General features: G+C 46.2%; 1 protein-coding gene across 2 annotated transcripts in view; it reads left to right on the top strand.

Moving 5' to 3' along the window:
- The first annotated feature begins 1,085 nt into the window (after positions 1–1,085).
- Positions 1,086–17,959, top strand: part of ATRN (attractin) — a 220,333-nt gene continuing 203,459 nt past the window's right edge. For both annotated transcript variants that reach the window (XM_054990039.1, XM_054990040.1), the window contains exon 1: positions 1,086–1,391. In XM_054990039.1, coding sequence (XP_054846014.1) covers positions 1,150–1,391 — 242 coding nt within the window. In that variant the 5' untranslated portion in view covers positions 1,086–1,149. The remainder of the gene's footprint in view (positions 1,392–17,959) is intronic.

Here is a 17,959-nt window from a genome sequence, read left to right as displayed (position 1 = left end):
AGATGAGCAACTGAATGCAGGAAGAAAAAGAAATGCCCAGTGTGGTGTAATAGGGATTGTGTCTGACCAGGATTTGGGAGTCCCGGGTTCGAATTTCCACTCTGCACAGGAATCCTGCTGGGTGACCTTGGACCCGTCACACATTCTGAGACTAACCCACTTCACAAGGTTGTTGTGAGGAGGAAATGGAGGAATGAAGTAAGCCTCTTTGGGTTCCTGTTCTTGAGAAAGGCGGGGTTTAAATGAAGGAAATAAAATATTTATGCAATTTATAGTCCTCACTAAGACTCATGGCGGGGTAAATCAAATACAGTCTACAGGCTGGGACGTCTATTAAACATATAAATAAAACTGTATCATATATATATATATATATATATATATATATATATATATATATATATATATATATATATATATAATGTGATATAATAATGTATAATATATAAATAAATAACATACATATCCAATATTAATATAATACATATCCTTTAAATAATATATAAAATATATTATTATAATTTATATAAATACAAATAAATGTCTGCACCTCTTGAATTTCTGCCTGTTCTGCAACTACTAATGTATACATAGCATAAAAATTATTAATATACTACGCATACGTAGCTAATATTTATATAAATAGCTGCACTGGTTGAATTTCTGCCTGCTCTGCAGCTGCCGGAAGCTCCCCTGGGCGTGGGGGAGGGAAAGAACCCCTGAAGGCGTGACGTCTACGCCTCAGCAGCCCTAGGTCACGCCCTCCTTTTCTCCCGCTTCGCCGGTTGCCTGGATACCAGCGCGCTTCTCCCCCCCCCATTCCTCCTCCGCCTTCTCCATGGTCTTCTGGGGGTGCAGACCGTCCCAACGGGTTCCTTTTGTGCCGCTCTGGCCTCCCGTCGTCTCGATGGACGTCCCTTCTCTCCCCCGACCGGAGCGTGACATCATCAGCGATGGACGCGCGGGGGCGGCGCGACAACCTTCGTGAGCCAGAAAAAAGAGAAAGCGAAGCTGCGGGGAGGGCTGAGCCTCCTCGGCCGCCGTAGCTCTCGGGAGGCCGTCCCGCCGCCGGAGTCCTCGCCGGCCACCGTCCGTGCGCCAGCCGCGGCGGACTGACCGCCGAGCCTCTCGGAGCGGCGACCTGAGGCGATGGAGCGACGCGGCCGGAGGCGGCCGGAGGGGAGCCGGGCGCGGGGGGCCTCCGCCGCAATCCTGCTCCTGCTGCTGGGCGCCCTGGCCCTCCTGCCGGCCCCGGCCGCCGCCTCGGCTGAGGGGAAGGAGTGCGCCAAGCCCTGCGCCAACGGAGGGCGCTGCCAGCCCAGCACCGGCCAGTGCGAGTGCCAGCCCGGTTGGGTGGGCGACCAGTGCCAGCACTGCGGGGGGCGCTTCCGGTGAGACGGGGGGACCGGGGCGGGAGGGGGCGCGGCTGAAGCGCCGGGTGGCCGTCTCCAGGCGGACCCGGGAGATCTCCCGGAATTGGCCTCCCGGATTTGGCACCGCAGAGGCCGACAGGCTCTTCAGGGTGTGAGCTTTCGAGAGTCAGGCTCCCTTCTCCCCCCATCTCCTCTTTTCAGCCCCGACCCATGTCATTCATCCGTTCCCCCAAGAAAAAAAAATATATTTCTGGGAGTCCAAAAAAGCATTGTTGGGAGGGGAATGTGGTGAGTGGCTGGCTCAGATGACAATGCCCTTTGTGTTGATGCACCGCAAAAAAAGATCCAAGATGGGCAGCCGTGCTAGTCTGCCTGTAGCAGTGGGAAAGAGCAAGAGTCCAGCAGTCCCTATAAGACTCACAAAATTTGTGGTAGGGTGTGAGCTTTCCTGAGCCACAGCTCACTTCTTCAGATGCTATCCTACCCTACCACAAATTTTATTAGTCTTGTTGGTGCTGCTGGACTCTTGCACTTTTCTACTGCACGAAAAGGATCTCAGTGCAATCTTACATATGCCTTATCAGGATTGTGATTTTACTTTGCAGTCTTTAGACACAGGGAGGAGAGGAGATCCCTGAGGCTTTATATGGCAGCCAAAAGGTGTGTGGGACGTTGCAAGGGAGGGCGTCTTTGGGTGGGTAGCTGTGTTGGTCTGCAGTAGAATAGCAGGATTTGCACTCAGAACTGCCTTAAAAACCAACTAGATTTCCAAGATAGAAGATTTTGATAGTCAGAGCTTCCTTCTTCACCCTCTTCATTTCAGCCCCCCCGACCCATGCCGGTCATCCATGTTTGTCCCTAGAAAAAATATTTCTGAGAGTAAAAAAAAAGTGTTGTTGGGGTGGTGAATATGGTGAGTGGCTGGATCCAGTGGAGATGTTCTTTGTGGTAACGTGCAGCAAAGCACATCAGCATAGATCCTGAGCCTTCATGTCCCAGTCAGGAGGTGGGTGGGGTGAGGCACAGAAGGGACTCAGGGTGCAAAGGTACAAAGCAACTTCATTACAGCAGAAATTAGAAGCTGTAGTGAGATAAGAATCCTAAACCTCTCTTCAGCCCCTGGGCAGAGGTCCATTGTTCTGAAATTGTAAATTAATTGGGATGTAAAGGCCCAGGGATCTCTACTCCTGATGATGATGATAATAATAACTGCACTTATATACCACTCTTCTAGACAGATTAGTGCTCCACTCAGAGCAATGAACAAAGTCAGTCTTATTATTATCTCCACAGTACAGCTGGGGAGGTGGGCTGAAAGGAGTGGCTTCCCCAAGGCCACCTGCTGAGCTCACGGTAGTAATGAGATTCAAACAAGCAAATTGCTGATTCACAACCCAACCACTTAATCACTATGCTACAGCAGCTGTGTCCTACCTACATCTGGAGAAGGGAGCTCTGACACTCAGAAGCTCATACCCTAGAGACCTCTTGTAGGTCTTTAAGGTGCCACTGGAGTCAAATCCTGCTGTTTGACTGTAAGCCAACACGGCTACCTGCCTGAAACTTGATCTCCAGATGACAGAGATCAGTTCCCCTGGGGGAAATGGCAGCTTTGGAGGCTGGATCCTCTCCAGGCTCTGCCCCCCACCCCCCATCTCCAGGAATTTCCCGACCTGGAGCTGGCAGCCCCTTTTTAAAAACTCTCATTTTGTGTTTGTGCTGTTCAATCGCATTGCTCTTATTCTGCTTTTCAGTCTCACCCCCTCCTCCCCAAACCCTGGCAATGTTGCCAGGGTCTTGATCTGTTAAGGTCCGTTGGTTACTCTGACGGGCAGCTGCCCTCCAAGGACCTCTTAAGACCCTTCTGTCTTTCTTACTGCCTGATCTTTCCAACTGGAGATGCTGCCAGTTGGACCTGGGAGTGTCCTCATGCTAAACAGATGCTCTACCATGGGGCAGTATGACCGTATGAGGCTGCCTTATACCGAGTCCGTTCATCGGACCTTGTTGCACCGTACTGTCTGCTCAAGGTTTGGGGTAGAGCTCTTTCGCATCACCTGTTGCCCGATCCTTTTTCGGAGACAGATGCTGTACCAGTAGCCAGGCCCCATCCCATATGCAGTAGCAATGAATCCAATGCCTTCCTCCCCATGGGGTGTTTGCATTTAATGTATCTTGTATTGTGGGTTTTTAAAATCCCTCTGTGATTTTTTGGGAAGCCAGGTTTGACTGAAAAGCCGGGTAATGAAATGTAATAAATCTGGAGGAACTGCAATAATGTACAAAAAAACAGCCACCGTAATTACCTAAAGCAAAGCATCTAAATAATGGTGGGTTTCATCTTGGAATGTCTCATCATCAGCAGTCTAAACGTGAGGTCTGAATACTTTTTTACAGCCATTAGTAATGACAATGTAACTTGGACTTAACGGCTAGCTTGGAAATTGGATCTTGTGTGGGTGCCGTTGAGGGTGGTGAGAGATGGGAGTACTGCAGGTGAAGTTCTTGTTTGTTTCTTTGGGCAGGTTGAAGGTTAATCTCAGTCCTTGGAAGAGTTAAAGTCCATGTCTCCCGTCTCTGTAAATATTTGCTTGGTTTCTGGTATGCTTTTATAATAATTTTGTTAGAAGTGATGTTTCTAGACAGGAGGAAACATTTGCGAAGGACTTAGCTGTTCATGTATGGTTTTGGCATAGGGACTGAGCTGTGAATCTGGATTTTCCCCCCTTCCTGCTGTGAATTCATTGGGTGGCTCAAAGCGATCTTTGGACTGTCAGCCACCCAATTTTCCATCCGTTGTATGGCACAACAATATTGGCTTACCCAGAGTTACTGTAAGAGTTCCTCTGTGTGTGTTGGGGGTGGGGGAGTGGTCGAAATACTATATCAAAGTTAATTTATGAATGTGTAAAGGTGTGGTTGAAAGGCTGCGGGAGGGGAAAGGATTGGCTAAAAATCTAGGGACTTTCCGAGTTCCCTAGCATGATGTTAGTTCTCATGGCGCATGGATTTCCTGGGTGCTGTGACATGAATAGGACCTGGAGAGAGATTACAGTGGAAAGATGGGATTAGGCTTTCTGTAGACAGGTCAGCTTTTGAAGGAAGGCCTGGCTCGGAAGGGTATGAGAAAATCCTATAGTGTGGCACTGAGCCAGAATCATGATAGTAGTTCAGGAAATACCATTGCGGCTTCTGGTGGGGTACAGGTGGTGGGCTCAGATTTCCCTGGGGAGGGTCATGCATAGGAAGGCATGAGAAAGACAGGTAGCTTAGGTAGGAAGCAGGACGAGCTGGCCTGAGTTTTTGAGATGAGGGAAGGAGGCTACAGAGTTCATGCCAGCTCCTAGGCTTGAAAAGGTGGAAGCAAGTACAGAGATTTCGCTGTGAGAGTTTCTATGGTGAGGGCAGATCGGAAGCTTCATTGGATAGCATAGTGTGAAGAACCGGACAGAGTGGCAAAAACAAGGTGCATCTGCACTTGTGGAGAAGATCTGGGGCTGAGCATTTTGTTGATTTGTGACATGTGGGAGTCCCGTGAAGGGGCCACTTGCGGGGTGGCCAGCGGGAAGGGACTGAGTGCTCTTGTGTTGTCCTGGTTACAGCATCCGTGTTAACTAAGCCCACACAAATTGCTCATCCATAAAGATTTTTAGTAGCCTGCCTACCCACAGGCACCTGTTACTAATTTACGGTGCGCCGATGTCCCGAAAGACGCAGTTGCCTTCTTTGTCGCAGAGCTTTCCCAGCCCATAGTGGTTTTGACTTGTTAGAGGCAAGCATAGGAATGGCTGTTTCCTGCTGCTTCTTTTAGGTTGAGGCTGGGAGGGCTGAGGGGGTAATCCTGCTTGAGCCCATGTGACAAAGAGGGGCCGAGGTTATTTCTGTGTAGGTCTGGTTCCCCCCTCCCGATTTTGGGCACGGGAGGATTTGTGGAACTGTTGTGGTGCCGCCTGCAAATGTGAATGGTGAGGTACTGAGACGAATGGATGGTTTAGGCTGGCAATGGCTGGCCAAGACTTTCTTGCCCTGCATCTGTCAGAAATGTGCATGTAGGGTCTGGCTCCATAGAGGGAAACCAGGCGGGTCAGTGGATTGAACTCCAGGGTTTAACAGAAGGAGCTGATAAGCATCAAACATCGAGGGCTGGGCCTGGGTTTGGTGCCGAAGAGTCTGAAGGGTGCATGATTTCTTAGGGGGCTCAAAGCAGCAGGAGCTGAAGAGGGAACTAGAGATGGGCATGAACGGGGAAAATGGTTGCGGTTTATGGTTTGTCGCATTTCATGAACCACGAACCGCCATGAACTTGCCTGGTTTGCGAACTGGTTCATTTGGTTCATGGGTACGTCACTTCTGGGGCTGTAGAACGTCTGCAGAAAGTCTGTTTCCCCCACGTTGCCTAGGTAACAGATTGATCAGTGCCAGGCTGTCTGCATTGACGAGCCGAAAAACGAACCAAATGAACCGCTCTAAAAATCATCGTGGTTCGTCAAAAATGAGCTCCGATGAACCGTCGGTTCGCGAATCAAAAACCAGCCCGGTTCCTAACGAACTTTGGTTTGTATTTTGGTTTGTGTCCATCTCTAGAGAGAACGAATCCCAGTTCTGTGGAATAAACCAGTAGCTAAGGTGCTGAGAAGCAGAGTCAAGGGGAAGTGGAGAGCCGCTGTGGTGTTGTGGTTAGAGTGGAGGTTCTAAATACATCCTGGTCATAGCAGCAGTGCAAAAGATGGCAGTCCCTCTTCGGTAGCTTGGAAGAGGGAGGCACTGGAGCGAAGTGTTGTCTGGAATGTCACGTGTATGACTCAGTCTGGCATGATAGTGGGAGAGGGTTCCATGAATACGTGGTTGGGGTTGGCAGAGCTACAAGTGAGGGCCAGCATAAAGACATGGTGAAAAAGAGCTTCCTAAAGCAGTTTCACAGAACAATTTGTTTTGCTGTTGAAAGCCCTGGATTTAAGATAAGGTAAATAATAATTAAAATTAAAAAATGCACTTTTCTGACACATGTCTAAGGAAAAGCTTGAGCCATCATCTTTTGAACGTGCTTTAGTTATGGGGTAATTTGCCTCAGGGCCCAGACAAATCAGATGATTGATTGGGTTACCTTCATGAATAATAAAGGATATCTGTGATTCATCAGTCTAGGAGAAAGAGAAGGGTCTGGAGTTCAGCCCGGCGTCTTAATTCTTCTCAGGTTAAAGGGGCAGTGTGGTGGCCAGGCTTCCGTGAAACGGGCCTGCTAGATGAAAGAGAGGCTGTGTGCGATGCTCTTTGTGTGTGGGTGAGAGGAAGTAGGGCAGCGCCGCGCATGAAAATAGTACAGAGCTGGATTGCCATGGCATTCTCTGGGCGGTTCAGATTAAAAAGTGAGAAGGCAACCAAGGTAGATTTAAAGGCCTGGTTCCCTTGGGTTGGATGTTTGCAGGAGGCCTGGATGCTGTTATTGGTAAGGGTGAGCCTGGGGAGCATTTCTGGCACTGCCAGGCTGTCACGGGCAAGATGGCTTTATAGTGCAGGACTGGGAATATTGGTGAAAGCCTCTTTGTGCCTGTGGGTCTTTGTGCTCTTTTGTTCAGGCTTGAGCTGGGATCATTGCAAAATGTCAGCCTGCATTTACGTGAAAATGTAGTATTAATTTTCCCTATCATGTCATCTGACGTAGTCAGTCTCGCCTATAAAATGCATAATGCATTACCCAGAAAATACTGTGATATTAATTATGCTGGAAGTGAAGGTTGTATCAAAAACGGAGAAGTCAGTTGACCACGAGGGCTGTGCTGTCTTCCTTCAAGGCTGGTATATAAGGATGTGGTGAGATGATTGTGTGTGTTTACATGTGTGTTTGTGGGTAAAATGTAATGGATTTCCTGCTGCTTTTGTGGGTGCAAGTTTGACTTGGTCACTTGACATTCAGGTGGAAGGGAGACATCGGTCGTTGCAGCTCATGGGTAATGCCAAGGTTCCAAAGCGGAGTGCGCTGCTTCTTGCTGCCTAGTTAAGTTTCATCTTTGTTTCTAAAAGAAGTTCTATCTAGGCAAACTTACTGGGGGAAACAGTTTTGCAAGCCACATTTCTGCCTTCATGGCTGCTTGGAAGTTCCACTTCCGTCCTGGATCTTTAACCAGCAAAACCTCTTTCCTCGTTACTCCTGGTGTAATCTACTTCTCTGCGTATTCTCCTGCTACCACCTTGAAGAGGGCTAATGCTTTAGTGCTCTTTATTAGGGGTGAGCACTTCGGTTTGAATTTGGATTAAAATACAGAATTTTGGCTGATTTGGTAAAATCCAGATATTCCAAATAAAAAAATCAAGTATTTTGCCGAATTTTTGCTGAATTTTCAAAAAAAACCCACAACTGGTAAAATTCAGCCATTTTTTAAAATGGGAAAGCCGCCGTGGGAGCTCTCTGGTGGGCTGGAGGGGTCATTTTTCAACCAGAGTTCAGCAAATTTGGAGGAACCTGCTCCTGACCATCCTCTAAAGCTCCCACAAGTTTCATGAAGATTGGACCCCGGGGACCAATTTTATGGGCCCCCAAAGGTGGTGACCTCGCCTACTCTCCATTACTCCCTATGCGGAAATGTCTGAATGCTATTTGGGTGCTGGGGGTGGGATTTTTCATGTCAACTCCACCACATTTTCAGGGGACCTACTCCTGACTGTCATCTAAAGACCCCCCCCCCCCACCCAGTTTCAGGAAAATTGGACCCCGGGGGCCATTTCTATGAGCCCTTGAACAAGGTGCTCTTGGCCATTCCATTGTTTCCTATTGGAAAAAGGTCAAAGCTGACTCTCATTGCAGAAACGTACTAGGCACGGCTGCCATGGCCAAGGCACATTCCCAAATGCAAGCTGAGCTCACCCCAGAAAAAAAGCCCAATAGAACCAAACTGAAGCGCAAGAATGGAAATCCCCCCCCCCCCCCGAACCAAACTGAAGGAAGGGGACCAACTTCACACCAGAAAATCACTGCCATTCCACCCAAACCAAACTGAAGCAAGCAACACTGTTGCAGCTCAGCCCGACAAAACCAGTGTCATTCACAGCAGCCAGGCACTGGGTTCAGGCAGTGGGGAAACACCACAGAACAGAACTAAGCAGTACCCAGCCAGAAGCACAAGGCATTCCCTTGCTTCAGTTTGCTTCCGATGGGCTAACTTGCAACTGGCGAGAGCCAGTTTGGTGTAGTGGTTAAGAGCGGCAGGACTCTAATCTGGAGAGCCAGGTTTGATTCCCCACTCCTCCACTTGAAGCCAGCTGGGTGACCTTGGGTCAGTCACAGCTTCTAGGAGCTCTCTCAGCCCCACCCACCTCACAGGGTGATTATTGTTGTGGGGATAATAATAACATACTTCGTAAACCGCTCTAAGTGGGTGTTAAGTCATTCTGAAGGGCAGTATATAAATCGAATGTTATTATTATTATTAACAATGTTCCTTGCTTCAATTTGATGTGGGAAAAACGGATGTTTCTCTCTGATGTGGTGTTGGCCCCCTTTCTTCATTTTGGCTCGGAGGGGGGGGGATTCCATTCCTGTGCTTCAGTATACGCAGCCTTCTAAACCTTAACACTCAACGTTTAATTAGAATAGGGTATCTCTTGCAGTATAATCCTAAAAACACTTTCCTGGGAGTAAGCTCCATTGAATCGAATTGAGTAGGATTCTCAAAAAGAGTCCAGCAGCACCTTTAAGACTAACCAATTTTATTGTAGCATAAGCTTTCGAGAATCACAGGTCTCTTCGTCAGATGCATGGAGGGCAGAAAGAAACTCAGTAGGATTCTCAGTAGACCTGCTTAGGATTACTCTCTTAGGGTTGCAGAAATTCTGAAACCGTCCATTACCCGGGGTTCTAGGTGTGTGGGGCTTCTCCCCTTTGTCCAGTGACTTGTGCTCAAGAGGAAGTGTAGAGTAGTATGGAGCGGGTTTAAGATGGCATGCAGTAAGGTGGAGAACGGCCTTCCAAGAGAAATCTTCTCCCTTGTGTCCAAGGATCTCCCCTTTGCTCACCCAGATAGAACAGATAGAAGAACAGATAGAACAGATAGAAGAAAATACTACTTTACACAAAGGGTGATAAACACATGGAATTCGTTGCCACAGGAGGTGGTGGCAGCTACAAGCATTGCCAGCTTCAAGAGGGGACTGGACAAATATATGGAGCAGAGGTCCATCAGTGGCTATTAGCCACAGGAGATAGATGGTATTCTCTTTGTGGGGAGGTGGTGCTCTGTTGTCTTGGTGCTGGAAGGAAGGCAGTGGGAGGGCTTCTGGTGTCCTGGCCTCACTGACAGTCCTTTAGATGGCACTGGATTTCTAGCCACTGTGTGTGACAGAATGTTGGACTGGATGGGCCACTGGCCTGATCCAACATGGCTTTGCTTATGTTCTTATGTTCTTATGTACCCCTTGTGGGTCATCAGATCTTTTCCTGTCCCTAAAAGGGACATCTGTTCTGTCCCTTTAGATCTCCCAAGCTTTAGGTTTGGGGGTGAGTCTAGCCTTGGTGGGACCCTGGCTGTCTCTGTCCGTTCCTGGCTGTTGTCATCTACATGTCTGTGGTGCTGGATGGCTCTGTGCTTGGGAAGTGAGTCATCTATACCTGTCTTTCTCCTTATGTAGCTATTAGTCTGTAAAAGCCTCTTGGTTATGTTTGAGCCTTTGCAGAGCGCAGGCTTAATTATTGCAAACTTGGATATGAATTCTGAGGTGTGAGGTGTTTTGCTGTGCTTACAAAACCAGGTTTTAATAGCTGGTGTCTTTCTAGTTCATGACTAATACAGCTGAATAACAAAAGCACCCGCTTAGGATGTTTTCAGCTTTGCAGTCTTCCTTTTTATATATGACATGGTTCAGAGTTCATAGAGGTGAGGGGAGCCCTGTCCTTGGATATCTCTTGGATATCTTTTGTCAGAGCTTTTGTGGGGGTGTGAATGGCGGGCATCTTTTAAGAGGGGGAGGGAGAGATTTGGGGTTAATGGGAAATGTTTTACTGTAAGTTGCGTTGCATTACATGAAAAGACGGGATATAATTATTTTAATAAATACTGCCTGAACTTGTTTGCTTGCTGATTGCTTCATTATAGATCAAGATGGGTAGCCATGTTAGTCTGCCTGTAGCAGCAGAAAAGAGCAAGAGTCCGGTAGCACCTTAAAATACTAACAAAATTTGTGGTAGGGTATGAGCTTGCGCGTTGGAATAGACAGCCACCCAATCCGGTTGAAATAATGCAAAAGTCTTCAAGTACATGCAACCAGAGGCAGAGCTCCTGTAGAAGAGGACACGAAATCTGCGGTGCTTAGCCGGCCTCAGATCGAGCCTGAGGAGGATTCCTACATCCATCCCACCTCTGTGTCCACTCTATGCATGGGAAAGCTGAAAGAAAGAAAGAAAGAAAGAAAGAAAGAAAGAAAGAAAGAAAGAAAGAAAGAAAGAAAGAAAGAGACCAACACAAGGATTTGAATTCCTACTGACTTTATTACACCAGGACATGTTATATTACTCATGAATGCACTTTTCGTATTATATATGTATTCTTGTTCCTAAGAGAGTTACATAGATATGTATGAATGTACAAATTATATAGCACTGGCACTTCAAAAATTTACCATGTTGTAAAGTATTGTTTTACTGTATTCCCCATGGGCTTGTCCTTCCTCCTCCACCACTTCTTCAGATACAGCTAGAATGTTAGTCCATCTGTCCTTTCTATTCTCCAAGATATAAAGACAGATGTACTCTCAATCTAGCTGTATCTGAAGAAGTGAGCTGTGACTCATGAAAGCTCATAGCCTACTACAAATTTTGTTAGTCTTATAGTTGCTAATGGACTCTTGCTCCGTCTACAGTGTCTGAAAAAGGATGCATTGACTCTTGAAAATGTATACCCTAAAAATCTTGGTTGGGCTCAAAGGTGTCACTGGACTCAAATACCGCTGCCTACCAGAAACTTTTCACCGTAGTGAATTTGAGGGGTTTTTTTCCATATTGTGGCTGCTGCTTGGAAAGTTTTACGAAGGGCCACTTACCTTCAATTATTTTGCGTTCTTTCTATGAATATAAAGAGCTTTGGAGGCAGGTTACGCGGTATGGAGACAGGCACACGCGAACACATTCACACTGGTGGCCTCTGCGGGTGTAAAGGAGCTGCTTGTCTCCAAACACGCAGTAAGCATGCGCCAGGGAGTTGTGGCTCATGTTGGTGGTCGAGTGCGTGTAGACTTGATTAAGTGGACGGCTGCACCTGAATGTGCTGTCTGCAGGGAGCTCTGGCGTAGACATCTCAGACGTGACTGCTGATGAAAGACGTGAATCAGACCCAAGTTCAAAACAGGCCTGGAGTACTTTACTATTCATGAAAAGATGGCAAAGCAATTTAAAGTTCAGCTCCAGCAGCCGCCCTGAAATTCTCCCATAACTCAAGGTTTCTCATCTTATCTTCAAGCCTGTGAACAGGTGTTTAAATTTGGTAGGGCATCGTATCTGCATGGGGAACGCTGTTTGGGAATGGTGAAAAAAATGAGAGGAGTAATTTTTTGTGCATGCGATTAAATTTTAGGTATGCTGGGCATTTCATTTTTCCAGGGTCATCTTGACCATATGGAAAGGATTCCTTTATGGTACTGTGTAATGCAGCATGCAACACACAATTCAAGTTCTGATTTACCCTGCTATTGAAGATCGAACTTGTGGCTTGAGAGAATTAGGATTGTGAAGTCAGGTCTTTGGTGGTAGTGGTGGGGAAAGATATTTCCACAGCATAAACAGTGGGCATCTTTTTCTTCTGCATTCCCAGTGCATTGTAAAATGTATGGTTACTTGGGACTTGGAAGAAGTAAAATGCAAGTCACATGTTTGTGTTGAGTGAGCTACTTGTGTTTATGCTTATATTTACATGCTTTTAATGTGCTATTGCGTGCCACAGGCTGCAGTCTTATGCGCACTTACGTATGCCCCGCTGAACTTGGCACAACTTATTTCTGAGCTCATGTAGTATTGATCTGTGCCTCTCTTTAAACTGCTTCCTTTGTGTGGGCAGCCCTCTTTGCCTGTAAAGGAAACTTCCAAGTGACGCAGCTTCTAGGGAGACCGTTTAGCAGTGGATAATTCTCAATTCTTTTAAAGGGAGATGAAGATTAAAAAGCATAGTGCGTGACTCTTAAGTTAATAGATCCAGAGGAGTTAGCCGTGTTAGTCTGTAGTAGCAAAATCAAAAAGAGTCCAGTAGCACCTTTAAGACTAACCAATTTTATTATAGCATAAGCTTTCGAGAATCAAGTTCTCTTCGTCAGATGCCTGATCAAAACTGGGCAGATACAGAAGAGGAGGGGGAAAGAGAGAGAAAAAAAAGGGAGGGGGCATAAATCACAAGAAGGCAGAATGCAATTAGCATGGAGGCTATCAAAACATTCCTTTGCTTGGAAGTGTAAACATTTCCTTTTGGTGTGCAGTCAGTTTGTAGCAGTGAAGGTATCCAATTCCTATGTAGTATAAGCCTTCGATGACCACAGCTCTCCCTGCCAGCTGCATCTGACAAAGAGAACCGTGGTCCCCGAAAGCCCACACCAGGCGTCACTGGGCTCCCCCAGATCACGCCTCTGTAAAGAGAATCTGTTACCTGTGGTAATGTGATAACCATTCATAGTCTCTATTCAGTCCCCGCTTGACAGAGTCAAATTTGCATATGAATTCCAATTCAGCAGCCTCCCGTTGGATTTTGTTTTTGAAAGGTTTCTGTTGAACTCTTTACAAATGAATATTATGAATATTATGTAAATTTTTTGTCTAAAGAAAAGTCAGATATCTTATTCTGATCCCAGAACATGAAAACAGATCATTACTGAAATGAAATAATTCCAACAGCTGCTGCAGCAAATGGGAATCTTAATAGACTAACCAAACCCTCTTATCTCATACTAGCAAATCGTTCTGCCATTTAAACACTAGGACATGAAAAATTGGAATCTTATTAACATACATGCTAAAAGAGCCCCAGTAACTCTATAGAAATATTTATATATGGATGTTCTCTTAGACTTCATTTGCATTGAGTAACTCTGGTGCAAGCAGTGTTTCTTCCATTGCAGAATGCTTTCTCCAAGATCACAGACAAGAAGAAAAGTTATAAACGAATACAGTAATTACTTTTTTTTTTTACAATAAGTAATCCTTTATATTTCCTTTAATTGTGGTGTGTATGTAATGGTCCTGCAGACCATGTTCTGCCGGGTCAAAAATGTCACTCGGCGTGATGTGTTTTTATACAGTTTCCGTTCTTAAAGCACATGTGACTGAAGCCACAGAATTTTCTTGGGTCGGCTCTGTTTTTATTAACTGGGACAGAACGTGGTCACCATTGCAAGCCTCAGCCAAACTGTGTGTCCTCAGCGTGCAGATACTGCATACTTATCACCTTCATTTTTTAAAAAATTCTACCTTAAGTCTACCTAGCAGGTTAAAGAGTTGATAGAAGCAGAAACGGAAATCAGAAATGCACCTTTTAAAAGCAAGAAGAAGCAAACACGCTGTCTCTTTGTGCCTCTCTTGTAGGTCCTCTTCAAATTATTGCGTATGCCGAGCTCTCGCATGTGATGTAAGGAAAGGCAGCTTTCAGAAAGCGTGTTCGGCTCGGTCTGAGAGCAAAAGCCCTTGTGCTGACTAGAGCATCGCTGGTGAATCCCTCCTGTGTTTTTGCCAGATCCAGGGACATGCCCCTCCTGGAGAGAAAGATGCCTTATGTTTGATAGCTGAGGTAGAAGTCACCTGGGTCATTCTGCCTCATTCCCGAGATCCCCTTAAGTATCATTAACCATTTTGGAAGAATGATCAGTTCCCACATGTGGAGCTTTACTCCACTACACAGATACTTAGTTGAGTTTATGTCGGTGTGGATATTCTTGAGGTCCGACCCTGTCTGATGTGCCTGAGAATGGATTGCTGTCCGTTGTATTGGTTTTTAAGGATATGAGAGAGTGTTGATACTAACACTTAACCTATAAAGCCCTTAACGGACTGGGACCAGCGTATCTGCGGGACTGCCCCTCACCCTATGTTCCTTGGAGGGTATTCAGATCAGCTGATAAACAACTGTTGGTGGGCCCAGGCTCCCAAGGATGATTGCCCGGCCTCGATCAGGGCTAGGGTCTTTTTGGTCCTGGCACCCACCTGGTGGAGCTCTCTGTTGGTAGAAACCAGGGCCCGGCTGGATTTACTATCTTTTTGACCGCACTGTAAGACACAGATGTTCCGCCAGGCATTTGGTTGAGGTTGGGGCTGGGTGAGCTCTCTTCTGCTTAGCAGAGAATGTAGCCCTTCTGATTGTTTGCCAACCCACCTAAAGTGTATGCCATCACCCATCCCATGGGATGTACTAGGTTGGGTTGGGTATATGGGTTGTTGTGAAGAACTGCTGCCGTCTTGCACTGATTTTTATGTTTTAAGGTATTTAAACGTGTTTATGTATTAACGTGTTTCATTGTAATTTTATTGATTGATGTTACCCGCTTGCAGGGAGAGTGGGTTATAAATGCGAACGAACGAACGAACAAACGAACACTATTTGATGCGAGCCGTAATACAACTAGTGATCTTGTTAGGAAATGTGTGCAGGGCTTGTGGCCCTTCTCTCCTACTTTGTTTTCACTTAGGTCCTGCAAATTCCTAACACAGTGGCTGACACAGTGGCTTGGTGGAAAATCCCCAGTTTCTATTAGGATCACTGCCGCTCTGTGTCAAATACAGATGTGAAGGCCCAAGGGAAAAAAGTGATAGACAAGACTGTAGTGCGGCATATAAGGGGTGTGTGTGTGCAATCTGGGTTTGGTAACTGGCAAAAGTTGCCAGATCTATGCTGATGCTGCATAGTCTGGGTAAATTGGATCAAACTTAAGAATCCCAGATCGGATCTGGCCATCCACTCTCTGCTGGGCCGGATCAGTCGTTCCCAGGCAGCTGCAGTAGAAGCAGTGCAGCAGCGAGTGAGAGGGCAGCGGTGTGAATGGAGGCAAGCTCGGCACCATGGCAGATGAGTGGGGTGGGGCAAGGGGAGAGGCAGCAGGCAGAATGGATTCAAGTCCCATCCTGCCCCTTCTCTCCCATTTGAGCTTTAAAAGAGCCCCTGAAGCTGCTGCCGCCGCCCACCTTTTAAGCTCTGTGGCTTGGTAAGCTATTCTCCTTTGGGATTCTCTGGTTTGACATTGGTTCCCTTTGGTTCTGTTGAACTTTGTCGGTTCAGCTTATATTGGAAGTGCGTCTTACATTGGGACTGGCTTTTGGTCAGGGTTTGCCTTTGCTAAAAGTTTCCCTTTGCTTGGAATGCCTTCGAAATGTTGCTCTCATCAGAAACAATGGAGAATGTCTTGGGGGTAGCTTGCTCAGGGGCCCATATAATTGGATCTTGGGATCCGGTCTTTCTGGAATTGGAGGAGTCTTTACTAGACAATCAAGGGTCAGTTCCCTGCAAATTTCATGGAGTTTGCTTGAAAACTGCTTCCACGGCCCCCTGGACAGTTTCCCCCATAGGGAATAATGGCTGGATAAATTCGGGATTCTGTAACCCGAATTAGAGAAACTGACCTGGATTTCAGGCATATTTAATTTTCTGGGTATCACTGAAACTCAGCACCCGGATTTTTTTTTTCTTTGTGCACACCTCCAATGCTAGGTCAAGTTTTGCATTCTAACTGTGATTGGCAACCGTGGGGATCTAGTGAGCTAGGCAAAGGTAATGATTTGTCTCCTACCGGCGATTCTGGAAATCTTGTATTTGTAGGAATAGCAGTTGTGAATAGGGAGGTAGTAGTTGGAGCCTACGAACTGCTAGCATAAAAAGCTTCTATCTGTTCTTTTTAAATCTTGCTTTTTGTCCAAGGAGCGCACCATCACAGCAGTCCGGTGATCGAGAGGGTAATCAACAGATAGGTTGACAGCAGACAAGCTTCCTGGCCCAAGACTCCAACCGCACCAGCTCTCATTCTAGGTTATGTTTGCAGTATGACTTGTCTTTAATGTGCTGACTAGTTGGATGACTCAAAGTCATGTGTTTGTTTATTTACGATACCTCTCACTGATACTCAAGGCAGATGACACAGTATAAGTCAATACGATCCTCGACCGGGACAGTCAATAAACGATACATCAGCGTAAGGAATTACTGTAATTTGGGAACAAGCAGAAATCCAGTACAGAGCTGGAAAACAATACTGAAACAAATTGATATGGCATAGATTGATAAACATATTAGCAGCATGAAAACTATCGAGAGAAGAGTTTTTATCTATGTTAAATAAATTGAATCTGATTCTCCCTTAATTTCATAGAATTATAGGGTTGGAAGGGACCTCCAGGGTCATCTAGTCTACCCTCTAACCAATGCAGGAAATTCACAACTACCTCCCCTTCCCCACACACACCCAGTGACCTCTGCCCCATGCCCAGAAGATGGAAAAGCACTGTCAGGATCCCTAGCCGAACTGGCCTATGGAAAATTGCTTCCTGATTCCAACGTGGCAGTTGGCCTTATCCTGGGCATGTAAGAAGGGCCACAAGAACGAAGCACTGATGTAACCTTTCCTGCCCTTCCCGTTATCATCTGCCCAGGTTCACAGAATCAGCATTGCTGTCAGATGGCCATCTAGCCTCTGTTTAAAATCCTCCAAAGAAGGAGAGCCCACCACCTCCCGAGGAAGCCTGTTCCACTGAGGGACTGCTCTAACTGTAAGGAAGTTCTTCCTAATATTTAGCTGAAAACTCTTTTAATTTCAACCTGTTGATTCTGGTCTGACCTTTTGGGGCAACAGAAAACAACTCTGTGCCAATTTGTTCCCCTTAGGCTAGAGCTGTGGGGCCAATCACCAAGTGTGCAAGCTGTGGGACATACCCCAGATTTTGTTTCTTTTGCAACTGAAGTTCTGTTTCCAACCCTCTTCCTAGCATATGACTGCTGTTTTTAGCTCTTTTGGTGCCATTATTATACCAAACTGATGCCAGCATTTTGATTCCTCCATCTCTTGCTCTTCATTCAAAAACCATCGGGGGAACATCTCAACCTCCCAGGACATTCAGCTGCTGATCTAAAAGTTGCAGTTATCCTACAGAGGAATTTCAAAGAGAGATTAGAAAGAAAAACTGCTGAATTGCAACTGATAACGAAGCTCAAGACAATGCATCCACCTGGACTGAATCGAGATCTAGGCTTCCTGCCTCATTATCAATGCTGATTTCTCCACACCCCTTACTCCTCTACATACCCCACTCTATCCAATCATGCCTGCCTTTATAATTCACTGGCTATTATCATTTGGCTTCTGTAATCACTCCTCTTTCCAAGATATAAGGACAGATGGACTCACATTCTAGCTGAATATCTGAAGAAGTGAGCTATGACTCACAAAAGCTCATTTCCTACCACAAATTTTGTTAGTCTTATAGGTGCTACTGGACTCTTGCTCTTTTCTACTGCTACAGACAGACTAACATGGCGACCCATCTTGATCTTGCTCCCTTTGTTCAGCTTAATGCTAAGTTTTGCCTTCTCTTCCTATTATATAAAGTCCAGCCCTCTTTCTTCTGAGGGCTTAAGGCTGGA

This window comes from Eublepharis macularius, chromosome 10 (genome assembly GCF_028583425.1).
Source record: "Eublepharis macularius isolate TG4126 chromosome 10, MPM_Emac_v1.0, whole genome shotgun sequence".
Taxonomy (NCBI): Eukaryota; Metazoa; Chordata; class Lepidosauria; order Squamata; family Eublepharidae; genus Eublepharis; species Eublepharis macularius.
Note: the sequence above shows the minus strand (reverse complement) of the source record. Positions and strands in the feature narration are given on the sequence as shown.